Genomic DNA, 22,770 nt, shown 5'->3' on the forward strand with positions numbered 1-22,770 from the left:
GGAAATGCTGCAAACAATATTACAATACCCGACGTGTTATGCAGAATTGGAAAAGCAGTTTCGTTCATTACCGCTACCAAATGATGAAGGAAATGATGAGGACGAGTAGTTACTTTACGATTTTATGAAAATGTTTTGTAATTTGGAAGAATACTTTAATTAGGTGGTATGGATTAATATTTTGGATTGTTTGTGTATGATTAATATTTCTATAAAAAGTTATCAGATTTTATAAATGTTATATTGTTTTTTATAAATTTAATGTTAAATAAGCAAAAAAAAAAAAAAAAAAAAAAAAAAAAAAAACAGTTTTTGCGGCGACGTCTTTTATGGCGACAACTGCGTATTAGCAGCAACACACTAATTAGCAGCGACGGCTGGCTATTAGCGGCGACGAAAGTAATAGCGGCGACAAGTAACCTTTAGCGGCGTCTGCATGTGTATTAGCGACGAAGCATTATCAGCGACACATCTGCAGCTACATGTCGCCGCTAAAGGTATTAGCGGCAACAACCTCAACCATTAGCGACAACAGACGTCGCCGCTAATACCCAGACTTCTTGTAGTGAACTTTGTTTCAACGTTTTTTATCAACTTTTTTTTCTTATATTTATAAAAAATTAATATGTTTCAAATTTTTCTTTACGTTTTATAACTCTTTCTTCAATTAGTTTACTTATCACAATTTTTTTTTTTTTAAATGTCAATATCTTTATATTGTTTTACTATTTTTCAACCAAAACATATTCCCTTTAATTTTTTCTCTACTTTATTTCCATATTTTGTTTGTATATATATATATATATATATATATATATATATATATATATATATATATATATATATATATATATATATATAAACACGAAAACTTAATATTTTTTACAAATTCATTTTTATGCAAAATTTGCAATTTTTTTACAATATATTTGTTTTAAATAACTAAACTTAAAGGAAAAAATTATATGGTTTTTTTATACGTATATCTTTTTATTAACAGCTGGATATTATTAAAAGGAAACTAGCAAAAACCTAGAAATTACAAAGAAATAGCTAGAATTGGGGTTTTAAGCCAATCAACCGAATTAGCTTTAGTTTTAACATTTGTAGAACTAAACAAAGTATAAGAAACATCAACTATATCTTAAAAAATTCAATATTTAGTCGGATTAGAGTCTCCAAAAATGATATCATTACGATATCTTCAAATCCCCCATAATGTCTTTTGAATAATAGTCTTCAAAGTCGTCTTTTCATTAACTGAGATTGAGATTGTATCCAACCAAGTCTCTTAAAAAAACTGTATCCAACAAAAAAATAGAGCATGTAATGTATTCACACCCAGAAGCACCAAATCCATCCATCTAAACACCATTTGCCAGATAACATAAACTTCTTCGCATGATAAAAAAAATGGTTGTAACGTCCCCAAAATGTCAACTAAAAAATTCATTTTTAAAACAAACCAAACCATACATTCATTTGTTGAAAAGGCAATCAAGTGCAATGTATTCTCAAATATCAGATTCATAAAAATACAATATAGAAAAAAACATCGCAAGGTGCAATGGGATAAAGTCGAACTCTTCCATTTCAAACTCGATGTACCTGAAACGTTTAGAAACCAAAACTGTAAATGCAAAGCTTATTGAGTTCCTCAAAATACCACATACAATACATAACATCGGGGCCCACCCAACATAGCGGACCCCGCCCAACATAGTAGGCCCCACCCTAACATAAAAGAAATAGTTTCAAAGATAACCAGCAACTTACATAGTATAGTGAGAAGGCTCACATCACTCTCAAATAGGATCAACCAGAACTCGAACTAATCAAGAAACCGGTGCTACAACCCACATGTCAAAATATTCGAAATTAGTCCTTAGCCTACCCTCCACACTAGCCATTTGACCAAAAGTCAACTGGGTCAAAAGTCAACGTCCAAATTACCCCATACAAGCTTGACGTTTTAACCACCTATTGGCCACGTCATGGAAGCCTTACGAAAAAAAAAGGTGGTGACTAGGCCAGCTACCACATCATGGCAAGCATGTCATCACGTCTTTGAAACTAAGCAAAAACAACTTAGTGGATTAAGCTCTTATCCCTTTACTCTAAGAGCTCTAAAGCTCAAATCTGAATCGCCTCAAGGTCTTGATTGATAAAGTTTCCAAATTTATCCATTGATATAACACAATAAGTCAAGATCTCTAATCCTAAGTTGTTAATGGTTGCACCAATTTCATGGAAACCAAACTAAGTCATGCAATACCACTTTCCAACCAACACCATGATTTAGATGCTTGATAAAGCACTCAAATGCTTTGTAGTTTTAACTATTTAATGGTATTACCTATGTTTTTACCTACGAACTAGGGTGATGTAATGGTATTACATATGTTTTTTTTTAATTTTAATTATTTAATAAAATCCATATTAAAATTTAAAATACATAAAATAAAAAATTACATTTTAGAAATCCTAAAAATAAAAAATTACATTAAAAATTTGAAGTGAAAAATTAAAAAACCTAGAAAAAAAACATAACATCCAAATTTCAATTGTGTTTAAGTTTATATTTTTCACGAATCGAAGCCTTCACCACTTTAGCTGCCTTCTAATCTTCAGGGTCGAGGTGTCTCACATCTTTCATCAACAACGAATATTATGTGAGACAGACTGTTTAAGCCATATATTTTTTCTAAAGTTGTATTCAATTGTGCCATTTGTTCCATTATTTCCTCTGATCTAGTTGGCCGTTCGGTTCTGACCGACAAATTTGAAGATGTCACTCTCCCTTTTCCTTATTTTCGATTTTTTTGTTTAGTTCCTTCCCATGGGACGAGGAGGTGGGCGTATTTATTTGATGTTGGCATTATCATCATTAAGATTATTGCCTACATGACCATTTGATGAAACTTGTTGTGTGCTCGAATATGAAGATGTTCAGCTTCTTTTTGGCGGATTAACAATTTCTTTATGTGTTGCAAGTTCCCTCCACCTAACTTTTTTTTGACAACTTCTAACACATGAATAAACTTAAAAGGCTCTACCATGTTATATAGGAATATAGCTTTCATTTTTTTTTTCAAAAAACTCGCATCATTTTCTCCGCTAGCATATTGCTTTTCAAAGTTCGTGTAAAGTTCGTTCCATTGTCTCACTAGTTTTTTTACAAGATTCAATTTCGAGTTACATTGGTCGGACGTCTGCTAATCTGGTCTCGACCCATTCCCTGAGAAAACCACTCCGTAATACGTAACGAAAATTGATCACACCATTGACCCTTACCCGTGCCGCCATCTTCGCTTATATCGACCCATGGCTTTGCTAACTCGGTTTCTTCTTTTTACGTCTGTCTTCTTGGATCGACCTTCCCTTTTCTTTGCTGAGGTTGTTCTTTTTCTTCTTCCGAATAGGAAAGAATTTCATTTGAAGGCATGAAGGACGATTAGGATTGAATTTGGAAATGGGTTTCGGATGGTTGCATTTGCGGTTGGGACTCTAATTGAAATTGTTGTGGCATTTGGAATTGTGAATAATAGCTAGGAACACCATCCACTTGTGCCCGGTAAGATGGCGGCAATGTCGGATCGTAACCAAAAATTACGAATGGATAGGAAACATTTTGGTTTGGAGTTTGGAGCATTTTGCTTGGGAGAGTTTGGATTGTTGGACGACGTTTTGATTAAAAAGAGTGTAAAGAGTGTGAAAATTGGTAATATTGGAAGAATGGTATATATATATATATATATATATATATATATATATATATATATATATATATATATATATATATATATATATATATATATATATATATATATATATATATATATATATATATATATATATATATATAAAACAAAAAAAAATGCAAAACTATCTGTTGTCAACTGTTGACTCGTTCATTTCCTTTTTAATAGCCACATTTTCCAACATTTCATTCCCGGTAGAAACCCACCGCCAGTATTATACCGGGGGTAAAAGAGATGCTGCGGCCGATATTTACCGGCCGTAAACCATCCAAATCAGCATAGCTCGAGTGAATTTTTTATGATACGTTTGCTTTATTGGTTGGCTTTTGTTGTTATTATCATATTTTAAGAGAATGATAATTCTCTAACCTAAAATTATTCTTTTAAGCATAATCAATCAATATAACCCCTGATTTTGTTAAGAGTTAAACATAAATGCGTGTCTATATATTACACCCTACCATCACTATCTTCAAGATCACACTCTAAAGAATCATGGAAACTCAAAAGTTTCTCCAGTCACCACATCTCCCGGCATTCCCATTCAACCAACTCCGCAAAAACACTTTACTCACAACTGTTAAGGCCCCATTATCCACTACCTCCACACAACGAACCGTCTTATTATCTTCCATCACCCCAAAACGAGAGAAAGACGCAAAAAAACGTGTCGTTATAACGGGTATGGGTATAGTCTCTGTCTTTGGAAGCGACGTCGATAAGTTTTACGAAAGACTCTTAACCGGGGAGAGCGGAATCACTTTAATAGATCGATTTGATGCTTCAGAACTCACCACACGATTCGGTGGGCAGATTCGTGGGTTCAACTCAAATGGATATATTGATCGAAAAACGGACCAGAGACTCGATGATTGTCAACGGTATTGCATTGTTGCAGGGAAGAAAGCACTTGAAGATGCTTCTATTAGCGGTGATGAACTCTCCAAGGTTCGTAATCCATTTCATTGATATGTTCGCTAGCTATATGACATGACACTTGACAGTGATTTCCGATGACATGCAGATTGATAAGAAGCGTGCAGGTGTGCTTGTTGGATCTGGACTTGGAGGCGCAACCGTGTTTTACAATGGTGTGAAGTCTCTCATACAGAGGGGTTTCAAGAAAATCACACCTTTTCTAGTACCTTATGAGATATCAAACATGGCTTCTGCTTTACTTGCTATTGATCTTGGCTTTATGGGACCAACGTACTCCATTTCAGCTGCTTGTGCAACATCCAATTATTGTTTGTATGCCGCTGCAAATCATATCCGTGAAGGGAAGGCGGATTTGATGATTGCTGGTGGCGTTGAAGCTGCGGTTGTTCCTGTTGGAGTCGCTGGTTTTGCTTCGTGGGGAGCATTGTCTAAAAGAAACAATGATCCTCAGACTGCTTCAAGACCATGGGACAAAGATAGAGATGGCTTCGTGATGGGTGAAGGCGCTGGTGTTTTGGTAAATTTCTTACGCTTTTCATCTCTGGATTTCATATACATATCTTTTTGTAGTTCATATTTACGTGTTTTTTGTAGGTGATGGAGAGTTTAGAACATGCAATGAAAAGGGATGCACCAATACTTGCTGAATACTTGGGAGGTGCAGTAAATTGTGATGCACATCATGTAACAAGTCCACGATCCGATGGGTTTGGTGTTTCATCTTGTATTCAAAGATGCCTTGTGGATGCTCGTGTTTCGGTAGAGGAGGTACTTTCTTTTATTTTTTTCAAGATTAATTTCCTTTAAACCTGTTTAAATAATAAAGAAATTCATTGGATTCGCTTTTGAAACATATACTTGATTGTAGGTAAATTACGTCAATGCACATGCAACTTCAACAATACTTGGCGATCTAGCTGAGGCAAATGCTCTGAAGAAGGTATTCAACAACACTACAGGGATCAAAGTGAATGCTACTAAGGTGAACTCCTTATGCCCTATGTTGTTACAACATCAACTTAGTAATGACATTATCTTTTTGCTTAACGGCGAGTTGGTTGATGGACAAAAGTGAACATCTCAATGGTTGGTTTAAACAATATTAGCCATTACTAATTTGAACAAAGATTACAAAAGTGAAAACCTATTGGACTTTAGAGCCCATAACAAGTAACTTGAAAAAGCTCTTATATTGTGTAGACAAATTAAGCTTCTTTCATTTTGAACTTTTATGAAAAAACTCCAACAAACAGTACTTCTATTACATATATTCTTAGTTACAACAATTCCGTGATTTGGACAAAGACTGCAAAGTTGCCAAAAAGAAAAAGTAATAATAATAATAATAATAATAATAATTTCGTTTTGTTTTAAATATTAATTTAGACTGAACTACTAATTTGGTTTTGTTTTAATGTCAGTCAATTATTGGGCACTGCATGGCAGCGTCGGGAGGTGTTGAAGCGATAGCTACTATTAAAGCGATTCAAACCGGGTGGTTACACCCAACCGTTAATCAATTTGTATAATTGATTACCCTACATTCCTATTGGCTATTATATTCTCTTTCATCAATTTTTCTTTAATTTTTTGCCTTGTCATTCCTATTGTAGAACCTAGAACCTGCAGTCGAATTTGACACCGTTGCAAATAAAAAACAACAGCATGAAATCAACGTTGGTGAGTTTGCTTCCTCCATGGTTTAGGTGCAATATATACTAAGTTGATCACTTTTCAATCTTGAATTTCTGGTATATATGCAGCCATTTCAAATTCATTTGGTATTGGTGGACATAACTCGGTTGTAGCATTCTCTGCATTCAAGCCTTAATTTGATTACGAAGAATATGTCCTCGATCCATGAAGAAGGTTCATGTCATTTGAGGCATTTGATCAATATGTGTCATGGAATAGCATGTATCGAATAATTCAAAAGTCAAAAGTCAATATGTTGTAACGTGGATGGATGTGTGGTGAGACGTTGCATAACGAGTATAAATACTTATTCATTGTATTTTCTTTTCATAACAAATAACAATAAAATACAATTTAGATCCATTTTCCGCTTTATCTTTAAGAACATATTTTAATTTATTCCTAAAACTACTAGAATCAGAGGTATATCATAGACAGAATCAGAGACGGATTTATTTTTTTGATAATTAGCGACCGATCATTGAAGGAGCTGGATTTCCACATATAGCCTATCAATTTTCATTGATTCAGCAACAGATTTCTAAGAAATATTATGTGACTATGTGTTCGTTAGGGTTTAATGATTTTGAGGATTTATGCTATTTAGTTGCTTAAATGTCTTAAATGGTCTTATAGTTAAAGAAAAGTTTATTCTAAACATGTCCATTTGGGTTTGATTAGCAAATATAATATTGTGTACATGTATTGTAATGTTAGCCCATAATCAGGACTATAGGGGTCTCGAAAATCTGGGTGCTGATGAATGTAGATAATCTCCTGAAGGTGACCGTGGAGAAAGTAAGTCAGAGATCGCCAAACTGAGAACGGCCTACGGTTTGAATAGTAGCCGGTTTAACAATCAGACTAAAAGTCTCATCATAATCAATATCACGTTGACTATGCCCGTTAGCAACTAAATGCGCTTTGTTGTGCGATACCAAACCATCAACATTAAACTTCAGCTTAAATAACCACATAGATCGAACCACATTCGCCCTTGGTGGTCGAGGCACACGAACCTAAGTATCATTTGTAATAAGAGCATTATACTCCTCATTCATGGCTTTATGCTAGTTTGCATCTTTCAAAGCCTATAAGTGAGACCTCAAGATAAAGGAGGAGTAGGTGTGAATGAGGTGATGTGGCTGAAGGAGAGGAAATGTGGGCGTCACCCTTATGGAGAAGGGGAGCAGGGGTAGGAGATAATATGCGATGAAGATTTGGAAACATATCGGAGCCATAGAGAAAATCATAAGATGACGGATCGAAGGGTGTGATTGAACCGTATGGGAAAATAGTCTCGTCAAAGTTGACGTGACGGGAAATAAAGATCTTATTTATAGAAAGGTAACCGAGAAAAATACAAGGTGTAGAACATGGCAAAACTTTATAAGTAGTGTGAAGGCGACGGAAGCATACGCAGCCAAAAACACGGAGGTTATCATATGCCAGATTACGCTAGAAGAGACGAAAGTGAAGAATGTCACTGGAGATGGACACATATGGAAGAATGTTGAGTAAGTGAGCTGCCATGTGAAGTGCTTTAGGCCAAAATGTGGGGGTAGGTGAGATTGGAAGAAGAGGGTACACATCATGTTATTAGTGATGCGAATCATATGTTTGGACCACTCATTTGTTGAATTTGGTGTCTAAACTCATAACTATAACTGGGATGTACTTGACCTGATTGTAGCATGGTCATTTTGGGTTGTCTTCACCAGTGCAATTTGATAGGATGGACTTTTGAAAACAAGGTTATTTATTATTTATTAATATATTACAAGTATAATATATTAATATGAAATCATATTATTATTTAATTAGTATTGATCAAAAATTAATTTGGAATTAACTTTGTAGTCAAAAGAGACTAATTAAATATATGAGGAATGAATATGTAAACTAATGATTCTTATAGTGTGGGCCAATGATCCATGATTATGTAGATGAGCTAAACCAATGAAATTATCCATGGATAGTCCATGGAGATTAAACCCATGAAGCATAAGAATGTGAAAGGCCATTAGGGTTTGCAAAGATGTAACCATAGCACTATAAATAGAACCCCCATGAACCAAAATTGGTTACACCTTCTTTGTGAGCTAAGTAACTTATTCTCTTAAGCCACCTTTTGCATATTGGTGTTTGTGAACCATTAGATGCATCACACTTGGGGTGCTCAAGCTTCAAAGGCCAGGAACTACAAGTCCTTCATAAAGGTACGTCACCAAACTAGTAGTATCATTCAATTGTTCAAATGTATGCTAGTTAGGACAATGCTTTGCAAAAACTGAAAATGCATGTATAATTAGAGAAAACATAGATTCAAAGCATTTAGGATTGCATGTGCACCGTAGGAGTGTTATTGTCCTCAAAACCCAACATTGGTATCAGAGACTAGGATTGTTTTCTATTGTATTTGATGCTTACTAGTTTTTCAAAGCTGAAAAAGTCAAAATTTTGGCCTCTAAATGGTGAACTCGTCGAATCCATGAACAGACTCAATAAGTCCACTGAGTAACAGAGCAACTCGCCGAGTCAGTTCATGTACTCGACAAGTTGAAGGCTCTATTTTTAGAATTTTGAGTTTCTTGGCCTGGTTTGGACTGGGAACACTACCAAAAACTGTTTTGGATTATTGGAAATGTTTTTAATGATATTGTAGTGCTTGTACTCATCCAACCACAAGATAATTGTCAAAGTTTTAAAGTAATTGTTGTTTTATATGATAAACAAAGTTGCTTGCAAATTGTTGACTTAGAATTATCTTGTTTGTGAGTTTGGTTAGATCATCCATGAATTATGTGATAATTTGTGTTGTTAGAAAATGATCTAAATGAATTTTAATAACCTTCATAACTTGTCCTCAAGTTCTGGAAAATGAAAAGTCTCATACATTAAAATGACATTAAACTCGTAAGTTATGAAAATGAAAGGACAATTGTCAAATATTAAGATAATAGGTTAATAATTTTTATTATTTGATAAGAATTGCCTTGCTATATGAGTTAGAATTGATCAATAGAATATTATATGATAATTTTCCTTATTAGAATTGATATAAATGTTCTTTAATGGGTTCCAACTTGTCCTCTAGTTATGGAACATGAAAAATCTTATCATAAATGTTTTAATGAACTCCATAACTTGTCCTTAAGTTATGGAAAATCATGAGTCTTTTCGTAAAACCAACATTAACTCATAAGTTATAGAATTGAAGAGTTTTGACAAGTTTCAAAACTTGCCCTCAAGTTTTGGAATTTGTAAAGTCTCACTAATGAAACTTTATTTCTAAACCCCTAGAGTTTTAAAAGTTATAATTCAACCCTTATACTTTATTATATTATAAGTTTAATATATATATATATATATATATATATATATATATATATATATATATATATATATATATATATATACATACCTATGTGTTCTTTTATGACTTATGAGTTAATGGTTTATTAAAATAAAGACTCTTTATTTTATGTAACTTATGTGTTCTTTAATGGACTTTAAAAGAAATGACTTTTGGTAATCCATACCTTAAGGACAAATTATGGACTCCATTAAAAACATCTAGATCAAGAATTAAACTAACAAATAATTTGCAAATAATTCCTATGATTTACCAAAACTCATAAGTGTATGAACATTCATATCAACAATTTCAAGAATCATATAAACACACATAAAACTTGAAATTTTGACAATAACCTTTGAAATTGGATTAGCATAATCATTACCACATCAAAAATAGGTTGTATAAGTCCAAAACAGTTCAGTGTAATGATTCTAGTCTAATTCCAGCTTAAAAACTCGAAAATCTGCAAACTGGAAGACCAACTCGTCAAGTTCTATAAGGAACTCGTCGAGTTCAGGCTTTAACTCATGAACTCGTCGAGTTTTCAGTCTGGGCAGATTCTTGGTTTTGAAAAATAAGTGGCATCAAGTATAATTGAAAACAACTCTAGGCTCTGATACCACTGACGGGTTTTGAGCATTCGTGTTAACCTCTCCATTTTGTATGTCTCCTTTATTGGTAAGAAATGGGCGTATTTGGTTAACGTATCGACAATCACCCAGATAGCATCCAATCTGTCCGATGTCTTATGTAATTTGGTTATGAAATCCATGGTAATCCTTTCCCATTTCCACTCGGGTATTAGTGGTTGTTGTAACAATCCCGAGGGCTTCTGATATTCCACTTTTACTTTGGCACAAGTGAGACACTTTCCCACGTAAGTGGTAATATCTGCTTTCATGTTTGGCCACCAATAATACTGTCTAACGTCCATGTACATCTTATCGGAACCTGGATGGACGGAGTATCGTGGTTTGTGCGCTTCGTTCATGACTACGTCCCTGAATCCTCCAAAATTTGGGAACCAGATACGTGTCATGAAGTTGTAAGCTCTTTCTCCTTTGACTTCCAAATTGTTATCCATTCCACGCAGTGTTTCATTAGCGGCATTCTCCGGCTTTAATGCCTCAAATTGAGCTTGATTTATTTGTGAAGTTAGGTGAGGGTGGATGGTTATCAATAATGTTTTCACTCGGTGACCTGAGTATTCTTTCCTAGTCATGGCATCGGCTACCACGTTAGCCTTGCCTGGGTGATACTTGAGCTTGAATTCATAATCATTTAGGAGCTTAACCCACCTTCTCTGCCTCATGTTGAACTCCTTTTGATTTAGAATGTGATGGAGGCTTTTGTGGTCCATGAAGATGGTGCACTTTGTACCATAAAGGTAGTGCCCTCAAATATTTAGGGCGAAGACCACGACTCCCTGCTCAAGATCATGGGTGGTGTAATTTACCGCGTGTGTCTTCAATTGCCTAGACGCGTAAGCTATCACCTTTCCACGCTGCATAAGGACACAACCTAACCCTTGGTTCGAAGCATCGCAATATACTACGAAGTCTTCGGTTCCCTCTGGTAAGGATAACACTGAAGCACTAAAGAGGCCTCGCTTCAAGGTTTGGAAGGCAGCTTCTTGTTTGTCCATCCAGTTGAAGGGTACACCTTTTTGCGTTAGATTGGTGAGGGGCTTGGATATCTTGGAGAAGTTTTGAATAAACCTTCGGTAGTAGCCTTCGAGACCCAAGAATTTCCGAATTTTTGTTGGTGTTTTCGGAATAGCCCAGCCTTCAATAGCCTTAATCTTGGAAGGATCCACATGAATTCCTTCCTCACTGACTACATGGCCCAAGAATTTTACACTACGAATCCAAAACTCGCATTTGGAGAGTTTTGCATATAACTTTTCAGCTCTAAGAGCTCCCAAGATTTGACGGAGGTGTTGACCATGCTCCTCCTTACTTCGAGAGTATATGAGTATATCATCAATGAAGACGATTATAAAATTATCGAGGAATGGGTGGCAGACTCGATTCATGAGGTCCAGAAATGCTACGGGGGATTTGTCAGACCGAAAGGCATAACAACGAATTCGAAATGGTCATATCGAGTTCCGAAAGCAGTTTTTGGAATATTTTTTTCCTGGACTCAGAGTTGATGATAACCGGATCTTAGTTCTATTTTGGAGAAGTAACTAGCTCATTGATGTTGGTCAAATAGATCATCAATTCGTGGGAGTGGATATCGATTTTTGATAGTAAGTTTTTTTAGTTCCCGATATTCGATGCACATTCTGAAGGATATGTCCTTCTCCTTGACAAACAAGACCGGAGCTCCCCTGGGTGAGAAGCTTAGCCGGATGAACCCTTTGTTCAGAAGTTCTCTTAGATGACTGGATAGCTCCTGCATTTCGGCAGAAGCTAACCTGTAGGGTGATCTGGCAATTGATGTGGCTCCCAGTATTAGGTCAATTCGAAATTCGACCTGTCTTTCTGGGGGTATTCCCGGAAGGTCTTCAGGAAATACATCTAGAAAGTCGCATGCCACTAGGATGTCTTTAATATTTACTTCCTCCTTTGCTTTATCCACAACATGAGTGAGGAAGGCATAGTTTTTTTTTGTGGATACACTTTTGTGCCTTGATGCACGAGATAAGACGAAGATTGGCGTCAGGCTTACCACCGTAGATTATTAGGGTTTCGTGATTGGGGAGGTGAAGGCGAACGACCTTCTCGTGGCACATAATATCAGCATGGTGGGGGCTTAACCAACCCATGCCGATTATCACATCAAAACTCCTAATATTTACTGGCATCAAATCTATTTGAAATGAATGGTTGTTTAATGTTAATGTGCACCCTACGTAAACATCTTTGGTTGTTTTGGTTTTCCCATTAGCCATCTCCACCGTGAAGGCTTCGCATAGCTTCTAGGGTTGTTGGTTTAGTAAGTGTTTGAATTTATTACTCACAAAACTCCTCTCAACTACACTATCGAATAAAATGCATACGTAAGTGTTATTGAGGAGAAACGTACCAATAACAACCGTTGGGTCTTGAACTGCCTCTCCTTGTCCCAAATTCAGGATCCTACCTGATCCTCCTGCTCCTTAATTGTTGGCTTTGGGGCAGTTTCGCCTAAAATATCCAGTTCCTCCACATCCATAACAAGTGTGACTAGCCCCATTGTTATTGTTGTTGTTGTTGTTGATGATGTTGTTGGTTGGCTGTTGGTTATGTTGGGGTTGAGATCTGCAGTATCGGGTAGTGTGCCACTTGCGGTTGCAGTTGGTATGTTGCATTTCTCTACACTCTCCATGGTGGTGAAAGCTGCATTTGTTACATTTTGGTAGGGTTCCAGAGTATAGCCTCGTAGTGGTTTGCGTAGTTGAGGCTGGAGCAGCTGGTGTAACTTGAGCGGTAGCAGTGTGGACTGCTACGGTTTATTGCTTTTTGGTGGATCCCTGATTCTGTCGCCCCTTTCGTTTTTTGTCCTTATGTTTCTTGTTATCCCCTTCCTTCTTGGTCTCAGTTTCAGCGGTTTTGGCTCCTTTCTTGTTGCCATGATCGTAGAGCTTTTGGGCTAGTCTCTTCGCACTGTCAAAGGTTTCCAGATTCACCGCAATCATGTTTCCTTGTATTGGAGAAGCTAATCCCCAAATGAACCGCTCGATCTTCTTCCTTTAAGACGTGATCATACCCGGGCACAGAAGGGTTAGTTCACTGAACCTTGTGATGTAGGCCTCAATATCTGAGTTCTGTACTATGAGGTTCCATAACTCTTGCTCCAATTTCTGTATCTCCCCACGGGGATAATACTCTGCCATCAACATTTCTTTGAGCTCCTCCCATGGCATGGCATTTGCCACTGGGAGTGTCTTAGCTTCCACATGACCATTCCACCAAGAAAGCTCTTGGTCGACGAATGTACAAGCTGCAAATTTCACCTTGCATTCTTCAGGGCATCCGCAAATCTCAATGACTGACTCAATCTTTTCCATCTATCGCTTTAGAGTTATCATGCCTCCTGTTCCATTGAAACTTCGTGGTTTGGCATTTGAAAAGTGTTTGTAGGTACAGGATTTTGCATGCCCTTAATTTGTTCCTTGGTTCGAGCTCTCAGTTCCCTGACCTTTACCGCCACCATTGTTCCCAGTTTGAATGTGTGCCAAGGCTGTTGTGACTGCAGCCGAGACTGCTGCTTGGAAAGCAGTAGAGTTCATCTCTGGTGGAAGTGGTGGTGGTGGTGTCATGTTGTTGTTTCTGTGTATCGGTCTTTGAGACATCTTCTGTCATGGAATAGAAAATGGTGAATACTTAGTAGTTTTCGGTTTCGAATTTCTTTGGCATATAGCATTTTCAGTGGTTCGGTTGTGCACATAAGTGAATTCATACAATATCATGAAATAAGGAAAATAAAGCAAATAGCAGATAACAACATCACAAATAATACGTAGAAATATTTCATTAAAGATATAATATTCGTAGTACAAAGCATGAAAATTTGCCTTTTTAAAAGGCATATAGTACATAGAGACATATATGATCCGACAGCATAACGGCTTTATGAGTAGTGTATTCACTTAAACATAAACCCGGTCCTACATACAATAATACATAGAAAGAGACATAACAATAGTGGTGATGGGTGGAGTGGATCCTAATCGTGGCGGGAGGTTTCAGATGCCGAAATAGCACACCAAACAGTCATCTAACTCGCTCATCTCCCGAGTGATTTTTTCTCTCTCTCTCTCGCTTTCTCTCTCTCTCTCTCTCTCTCTCTCTCTCTCTCTCGTTCTGCCTGAACTGCTCTTGCTTCTGCTGTAAAAAGTTGTTGCCTGAGAACAACAACTTCCTCCTCCAAGGAGCACGTCCGATCTGTGGGGTCCTCAGGAGCTATGTGTGGATCTGATATCATCCCTAACGGGTGGGATTCACTAAAGACTTCCTCGACGCCCTCTACTTCTTCAGCCTCCTCATTGGATCCCTCGTCACTATAGTCCGTCTCTAGGTACTCCTCATGTTATATCCCTGGACCTGCCTCCTGAACCATTTCAGGTTCCTCCTCGATCCAACCATGGGCCACCAGGGCCTGATAATAGAGGTCACCTTGTTGTTGCTCGACCATGATGTTTGTGCAAGAAAGAGAAATGGAGGTGTGAGAAACATGTAGGGGTGTATATAGATAGCATTCTAAAATACTTCTATAGCATTTTTAATTGTTTTTGTTTGATTCCTTAAAACTTTTTGGATACAAGGTTGGTAAGTTTCTAGATTCATTGCCCACCATGATCACTCCCAAACACATGTTGGTCGTATTTTGAATAAATATAGTTGATCAGGCTATATTTACCCCCAATACGACTACATAACTGTCCTGGTTTAACCACGATGTTCAATTTCTCCAAAAATGTTTATTGTTATTGTAATGATGCACACATAGGTGTGCATTTTATTTATTTTGTTTAGAGTATTTTAGTCCCAATGCATTTATAGTTGCATATCTTGTATGATTAGATATGTGAGTTCACTATAAACATTACTCTGATACCAATCTGTCACACCCCCGAACCAGACGGCGGAAACGTCCGGGGTTGGGTGACTTCATCTTGTAATATCATCACAGTGAATATAATAGAAACAAGACAAACATCATCATCACACGTACAATAACACAACGATACTGAGTTTACATCATTGTAATTGTTTACAAGAGCTACATCCCAAAAATATCAATATTTATAATAGCAACAAAATGCAACAAATTTCCACAAATTCTCAATGTCCACCTGCTTAACGATTTCATAAGAATACAAGTTATTCTGAAAATGTTCAACATATATAATGTTGGTGAGTTCTTAAGCATATTTGTATGAAAAGTTTGTATCCCTTTGTAAACGCCAGAAAATCTGATATTTTGCGTAAAAGAAATAAATGGTTTGAACGCTTTGTATCAAATCTTGTAATAAAGCATGTGTGTTTTCTTGTTTTGAAAATGTATAAAGAGAGTATTCCAGAAAATCCTATTATTTCTGTTGTAAGTAGTAGGTGATTGTATTATGTAAGTTTTCCCAGAAAATCTGATATTTTCTGCTTGTAAAAGTGTTGTAGTATAATAAACCAAAGACCGTAAATTGATGTTTGTATAGAATCGTGATTGTAGAATCGTTTATGTATTCCGTAAATTTTACAGCGGAGTTATTTTCTATGTGAGTCGTTATAACCATACTTGATATGACTGATCTGCCTGTCAGGACGTTTTTCATACGTCGACTTGTTTAAGGTAAGATATGTGTCACCCTAGACTAGCCTAGTTTAGCTGTAGCGAATAGCTCAGGTGCGGGGATGTCAACCTCGTATAAATCTATACACAAACTCTCGTTCTCCCTCCAGAAGACTCTGGTTATAACTACATGACTAAAGGTTGTACACTAGGTAGGTACGAATGAATGAACGTGTCTTACAAGAACCTTAACTATGTTTACGCGAATATTGTATCACACAGTTTAATGTTGTAAATAATGTTTTCGAGTATGTTTTAACGTTACATGGCCCAACAAGTATGTAAATGGATCACAAAGGCCCAATAAACATGTAGTGTATATTCCAGGCCCAACAAGCATGTAAATGGGCTACAAAGGCCCAATAAACATGTAGTGTATATTCCAGGCCCAACAAGCATGTAAATGAGCTACAAAGGCCCAATAAACATGTAATGCATATTCCAAGCCCAATTAAAAGTGTAAATGACGTATTTAATCTGTTTGTTGTTACGTTGGTTGTTTAAACTTAGTTGTTTACCAAAATGACATAAAAGACCCACTTTTTTGTAAAAAGACATTTTTGGTCCTTAAAACCGAAAATTTACAATTAAGGCACATTTTGGGTAAAATGACACTTTAGGTCCCTTAAGACAAAAAGTTTACATTTTAGGGCTTGTTTTAAACGAAATAGCATTTCTTGCCCCCTTTTGTTAGAAATAACACTTTTGGTCCCAATTTTATGAAAATTGACATTTTCGGCCCAATTGTGTATAAATTTATCTTTTCGGCCCAAGTTTAATAAAATTTACATTTTCAGCCCTTTTAACCGAAAATTTACATTTTTGGCTCAAACTTGTTTAAAATGACTATTTAAATCATAACAGTCAAAAATTTGCAAGTTTAGCCCATGAAACCGTGAAGGCCCAATTTGAGGCCTATTTTGTGAAAATTACACTTTTGGCCCTTTTAAAACCATGAATATCCTAAAGACCCATTTTTATTTAAAAATGACTCTTTTAGTCCTTTTAAAGCCGCAAGTTGACAAAAGATCCTCCCTTTTTGTATTACTTTGTCAATTTTTGGCCCTTTACACGATTTTACTTAGTTTCAAACATCCGTAACATGTTTTAATCCTTTCATCTTCATCATAAGTTGCATATAGTGTTTTAGTTTACAAATATCACCATATTTTAGTAGATCTTTCGAAACCTATGAAGTTCCAACACATAAGCACAACATATAACATGGAAAAACACACATAATCATGCTTAACACATAGATCTACACAAAGCAACTTGTATCCTCCCCCAAAACATAGTAAAAACTAAAACTAGAAGGGGGTATGAACTCACTTTGGGGTTTAGATCGGTTTTGATGAAGAGATATGAGGAGATGATGTTGTTTTTGGCCTAGCTTACTTCCTTGATGAGTTCTTCGAAAATGATATCGTTCTAGGAGCATGAATCACGAAATAAGGGTGGTTTAAGGAGAGATTTCTAGTGTAATTTTGGATTAAAAGTTATAGGACTTCACAATAACTTACCAAGTTGATGAGAAGCTTGATGTGAATCTCTTGAAGCACACACAAATTCACGATTTTTAGGAGGAAAATAAGGGACTTTCTTTGGAGAGTTGAGAGAATAATGTGTTTGAAAATGAAGAAGGATGGTGATGATGGAGGTGGCTTTGGCCGTGAAGAAGAAGAGGGAAGAAAAGAGAGTGAAGTGGTTTTTACATGGGAGATTAAGATGTAGGGGTTCAAATACATGTGGTATAATTAGCTTGGAAGTCCTCTAGTTAAAGATGAGGTGTCACATATTTAGATTAGTTACATTTTTTTTAAACCGAGAATGAGAGTGAGGGATAGATTTAGAATTGGTCTTGGATGCAAACTGAGAACTTGATAGCCCAAATGAGAATTTTTCGGCCCATTAGGCCCATATCAGAGTTTACGGAACAAAAATGATAAAGGAAATTGGTTTGCGGCCCAATGAGGTTTAACAAAACATTTATGGTCCGTTAAGTCCCATGTAGACAAGGTGAGACATTTTAGGCCCAGTATGGCCCAAAATGCTATAGTTTGATGAATTTGGGTCTAATTAAGGCCCAAATAAAGACTTTTAGCCCAAATTAATCAATCTGAGAGTTTATTGGTCCATTAGGCCCAATACATAATTCCTGGCCCAATAATAGTTTAGAACCGGGAAAAGTTAGGGTTACAACCCAAAGTTGAGTGAGTGTAGTATATTGAATTTGGTTTAGGGCTTCATGAGTGAGTTTTGATTCGAATAGTTGATTTTGAATAAGTATTATGTATAACATCAACTTGGAGTTACAAGATATAACAATAGTGGATTACACGTAGACAGAATTTCCTAGCCCACAGATGCTAGTTGTGACAAAATTGGAAGTTGTATTAAATTGTTCCATGTAGCTAAACTTAAAGATGATGAATTAGGACACATGATGTGGCTAAAACATGTATATACACTCACAAGCATTTCATAAAAGACAAAAACATAATTTTTTTAACTCTGCAATTTATAAAATTTTTAGATTATTATTGCCGATCCCGAGCCCGGATAAAAAAAGATGGTTTATAACATTAAGTATATTAAATGCCAAAGGGCCCCAATTTTTTGGTTCGTTTAGAGCCCAAAAACTGGTTGAGCCGCCCTTGCCTATCATTCATACGAGTAAGAAGTAACTTATATATATATATATATATATATATATATATATATATATATATATATATATATATATATATATATATATATATATATGGTTAAAAATATTATTTTGAGAATGGCTAAAAAAGAAATCCTAGTTTCCGTAACCTATAACTTCCATGAAGAGATCGCCTATATTCATCAAATGCTCCTTGCAAATTTCAACAATGCCACACATTAATTGTCCTCGCAGGACCACGAGTTCATAAATCAGCACACAGGAGTCACCATTGATAACATTGTTTCTATATATATCACCCTCATTGAAACACCCACCATCACAATGATTCAAAGTAAATGACTTCTACTAATTTACCCTCAGCGTTCTTGTCAACCTTACCCAAATTTCCTATTAATTTCAATGGTTTGGTCATACATAGTGATGGGCGATATGAAAGACCTATCCGAAATGATACCAGCCCAGCTGGAACAGATACCTTAACCGGTGTCCATTCAAAAGACGTGGTTATCTCACACGAATCCAAAGTTTTTGTAAGGATTTACATTCCTAAAACCATAAACCCTAATCAGAAACTTCCAACTCTTATTTACTATCATGGGGGTGCTTTCGTTTCTGATTCAGCTGCTTCATCCACTTACCACAAGACACTTAACTTGATAACGACAGAATCTAACGTGATTGTTGTGTCAGTAAACTACAGGTTAGCACCAGAATATCCTATACCAATTGCATACGAGGATTCATGGGAGGCAATTAAGTGGGTGGCTAGTCATGTTAGAGGAAATGGTCAAGAATCATGGTTAAACGACCATTCTGATCTTCAAAATGTGTTCTTAGCTGGAGATAGTGCAGGAGCTAACATCGCCCACAATATGGCTATCCGGGTCGGGTTGAGCCATGAGAATGTTTTTAACGTAAGTGGTGTTATTATGGTTCATCCTTATTTTGGTGGTGAAGATCCGATTGGAGCTGAGTCCACGAAATTTAAACGGGCGAAGGAGAGCATGGATAAGCTGTGGCTGTTGGCAAACCCTTCTGGGAATGGGTCAGATGACCCGTTGTTTAATCCAAGCATGGACCCGTATATTTCTGCTTTTGGGAGCTCCAAGATTCTTGTGTGTGTTGCTGAGAATGATATAGTAAGGGAAAGGGGTCTGAATTATAAGAAGGTGATGGAGGCGAGTGGGTGGAAAGGCAAAGTGGAGTTGATGGAGAGCATAGGGGAGAAGCATATCTTCTTTTTGTTTGATACTTCATGTGAAAATTCTCGTTTCTTACGTAGTAGAATTTGTAACTTTATAAATCCGATCCGAAGCAAAGCTTGATGATATATGTTTATTATTAGCAAGTAGTTATTTCTCTTGCTTTTTGCTCGAATAACTATCAACAAGGAAAACGTATTTTAACATTATTTCGTTTAACTCATGATAGAAGATGTACTACGGATCGGCTCAAATTGACCAAATATTCAAATTGATATTTGGTATAAAGGCATAGATTTTGTACTCTTTTTAGATCAATTATATATTTCCAACATGGTAATGTTATATTTGGAGTGAGAAATAAAGTTATCTTTTAATGGAACATATTCATGTTGGTGGTGTTTTTATTTGACTAAAATTTTATACGAATTATAGGTTGTTTTAATGTTATCTATATCCCTCTTAAACAATCAATTATGTTGATGGTAGCTTTTTTTTTTAACGGCAAATCTATTCTACTGCTAAACTACTCTTAATTCCATTTATGTCTCTAATGTGATTTGAATCCTCAACTTCAAAGAGAAGAGAAATAACAACACCCAATACCGTTGGGCTAGAAGCTCTTAGGTATGTTGGGCTAGAAGCCCTTAGGTATGTTGAAGGTAGCTAACAATAAAAAACAATGACATTTATCGGCATCTATATTTAATGGCATGTTATTTGTGCCCTTTTATTAGTTACGTTTAATGGATTTCATGTCACTTAATATTTTTTATAATTCATAGTCATATTTATTAGTTACGTAATATTGATATAAAATCATACCAAAAAGTTATAAATTTAATATCATAACATTTATTATGTATTACTAAATGTTTGTTTTTGATTTAACCTATTAATAGTATTACTAACAGCGGGGCATGAAAAACCGATGTTAGTATTTCATCCGTCCGATTTCTTCAACTTCAAATCCTAACTGTATATACTTAGGTGTCATTTGTTTTTTCGAAGCGAAAATGTGAAATCTACGGACCACCTCTGCAACCCTCTGTAACATAAACAGGGACTAAACGACTGCAGCATGTAATAAAAAGTCTGTTTGTTTTTTAACCTCTCCAGATTGCTGCAATAAGTTAAAGTAAAATATGAACATGTTTGAAGCAAAGAGTCAAGTGCTACGCAACGCAGCACACGCATAACAGTTTTTAAGTCAAAAGTCTTTTGAAAAACAAACAGCTACGAACGGCCAAGTGTTGCGTGTGTGCTGTGCGATGCAGCAAGATGTGGTCGGAAGTGGTTTTTTAGAAAAAAAACAAACAACACCTGAATAATTATAGTTTTTTTTTCAGTTTCTTTGTTCCTCCTACTTCACGCGTCCATCCAAGCACAACGTCTCTTTCTCATGTTCTTCAACCTCCATCCACATTGACGTTAAACTTCTAACCTCCTAGCAGTTGAATCCATTGAGCGCTTCTCTCCCCACGATGACAGTTCTTCTTCAACTATACCAACGTTCAGTCCCTTGTCTTAGAAACCGTCGTCCCCCACCATCATCTCCCTCTTCCCCTTTTGTATAAATACCAAAGGAAACTGGTGAATCGACCCTGTTGTCATCCATTCCCCTAATTCCTTTAATGTTTCAATGTTTTAGTCAGTTCCTTGGATTGTCACTGGTTTATCTAACGATCTTACTACTCGGAATACCTTCTAGGGTAGGAACGCATTCAAGATTCAAAATTTAGGGGGTGGTTTTTAGCTATTTGGAGCGTCTTCTAAGGGAGCATGTTCTGAATGAAACTGCAGGTAATAATCTAATTTCTAATTTGATTTGATTTTTTGTTGCAAATATATTTCCTCATTTCCAATTCAGTTGATTCGATGTTAACTTTGGTTTCAAACAATGTGACAAATCCTACTCATCTTTCTCGCTCTCTCCTTCAAGGGTACCTTCAAATTGGTGCGTTTTGATGTGATTTTTGTGATTACTATTTGTGGATGATGATTTCTTTCTTCTTCTGGACAACGAGCTCAAGGTACCATCTACTATTCCTCCTCTTTCCGCGATTATTTCATTGTTATTTGTGTTTGTTTTTTTTGAAGTTCTATTGTACCTTAGGTCCTAAAATAACAATCATCAACTATAGAGTAAGATTTTGTTTTTCTTTTTTGTTTCTTTCCATTCATATGATTGTGATCTCTTTTCATGATTAATAGGTGTGGATTCTGCTTTCTTACAACTTTAGTATGTAATAAAGTTCATTTCTCTATAAGGTTGATCTTACTGAAAACTTGACTTTCTTTTCATTTTCTTCCGGATCGAGAAAATCATGAAGTCCCAACCCATCCCCGACACCACTTTTAGAAATATTTTTATTTTCATCGTCTATAACTAACCTTATATTGTCTTTGGAAGTTTGTATTGAAATATGGTATTTGTATGGACTTTTTCAGGAAACAAAAATATATGGGAAGAGTGTTTGTTAGCATTCTATAAATCACATTTTTCTCTCTGTGTATATAGTTGATTTTTGCAATAAGGACATGAGAAAGAGGGTGATCCTAAGTTGACAAATTTCATAAAAAATGACGAGTCCGTAGGTGAAACTAGACAGCATGGAATGAACTTGGTGAAAACTTGTTAGTTGTTGGGAGAGCATCATATTGTGAGTTTTTATCTTGTGTTTTTGGTGGTTGTTGTACAAGGTTTGAGGAGAACCTATTTGTTGGAAAATGGTGACCATTTTGATCTTAAAGTTAAAGATGCAGAGCATGTATTTTGGTTTATCTTTTTACTTCTAGTTTACACACCCTAGTGTTTGATTTAATGCATGGGTGAAGGTTTTATACTACTTTAACCTT

The 22,770-nt window shown here is 36.0% G+C and overlaps 2 protein-coding genes across 2 annotated transcripts; both read left to right on the forward strand.

Annotated features, from left to right (window-relative positions):
- Positions 1 to 4,256: 4,256 nt before the first annotated feature.
- Positions 4,257 to 6,714, forward strand: LOC111921822 (3-oxoacyl-[acyl-carrier-protein] synthase I, chloroplastic). The gene is made up of 7 exons (XM_023917403.2): positions 4,257 to 4,709; positions 4,786 to 5,217; positions 5,295 to 5,468; positions 5,569 to 5,682; positions 6,122 to 6,223; positions 6,314 to 6,380; positions 6,464 to 6,714. The coding sequence occupies exons 1-7, from the start codon at positions 4,257 to 4,259 to the stop codon at positions 6,529 to 6,531; spliced, it is 1,410 nt and encodes a 469-aa protein (XP_023773171.1). The 3' UTR covers positions 6,532 to 6,714.
- A 12,330-nt stretch (positions 6,715 to 19,044) lies between these two features.
- Positions 19,045 to 20,120, forward strand: LOC111921831 (probable carboxylesterase 2). The gene has a single exon (XM_023917409.2). The coding sequence runs from the start codon at positions 19,045 to 19,047 to the stop codon at positions 20,032 to 20,034; it is 990 nt and encodes a 329-aa protein (XP_023773177.1). The 3' UTR covers positions 20,035 to 20,120.
- Positions 20,121 to 22,770: the final 2,650 nt, after the last annotated feature.

The sequence above is a fragment of the Lactuca sativa genome, chromosome 1, assembly GCF_002870075.4.
Source record: "Lactuca sativa cultivar Salinas chromosome 1, Lsat_Salinas_v11, whole genome shotgun sequence".
NCBI lineage: Eukaryota > Viridiplantae > Streptophyta > Magnoliopsida > Asterales > Asteraceae > Lactuca > Lactuca sativa.

Excerpts from the sequence above, each read along its gene's own strand:
- LOC111921822 (XM_023917403.2), top strand. The coding sequence starts at position 4,257 with ATGGAAACTCAAAAGTTTCTCCAGTCACCACATCTCCCGGCATTCCCA. Across the intron at positions 5,218-5,294 it reads GTGAAGGCGCTGGTGTTTTG|GTGATGGAGAGTTTAGAACA; the intron begins GTAAATTTCTTA and ends TGTTTTTTGTAG. Across the intron at positions 6,224-6,313 it reads ACCCAACCGTTAATCAATTT|AACCTAGAACCTGCAGTCGA; the intron begins GTATAATTGATT and ends TTCCTATTGTAG.
- LOC111921831 (XM_023917409.2), top strand. The coding sequence starts at position 19,045 with ATGACTTCTACTAATTTACCCTCAGCGTTCTTGTCAACCTTACCCAAA.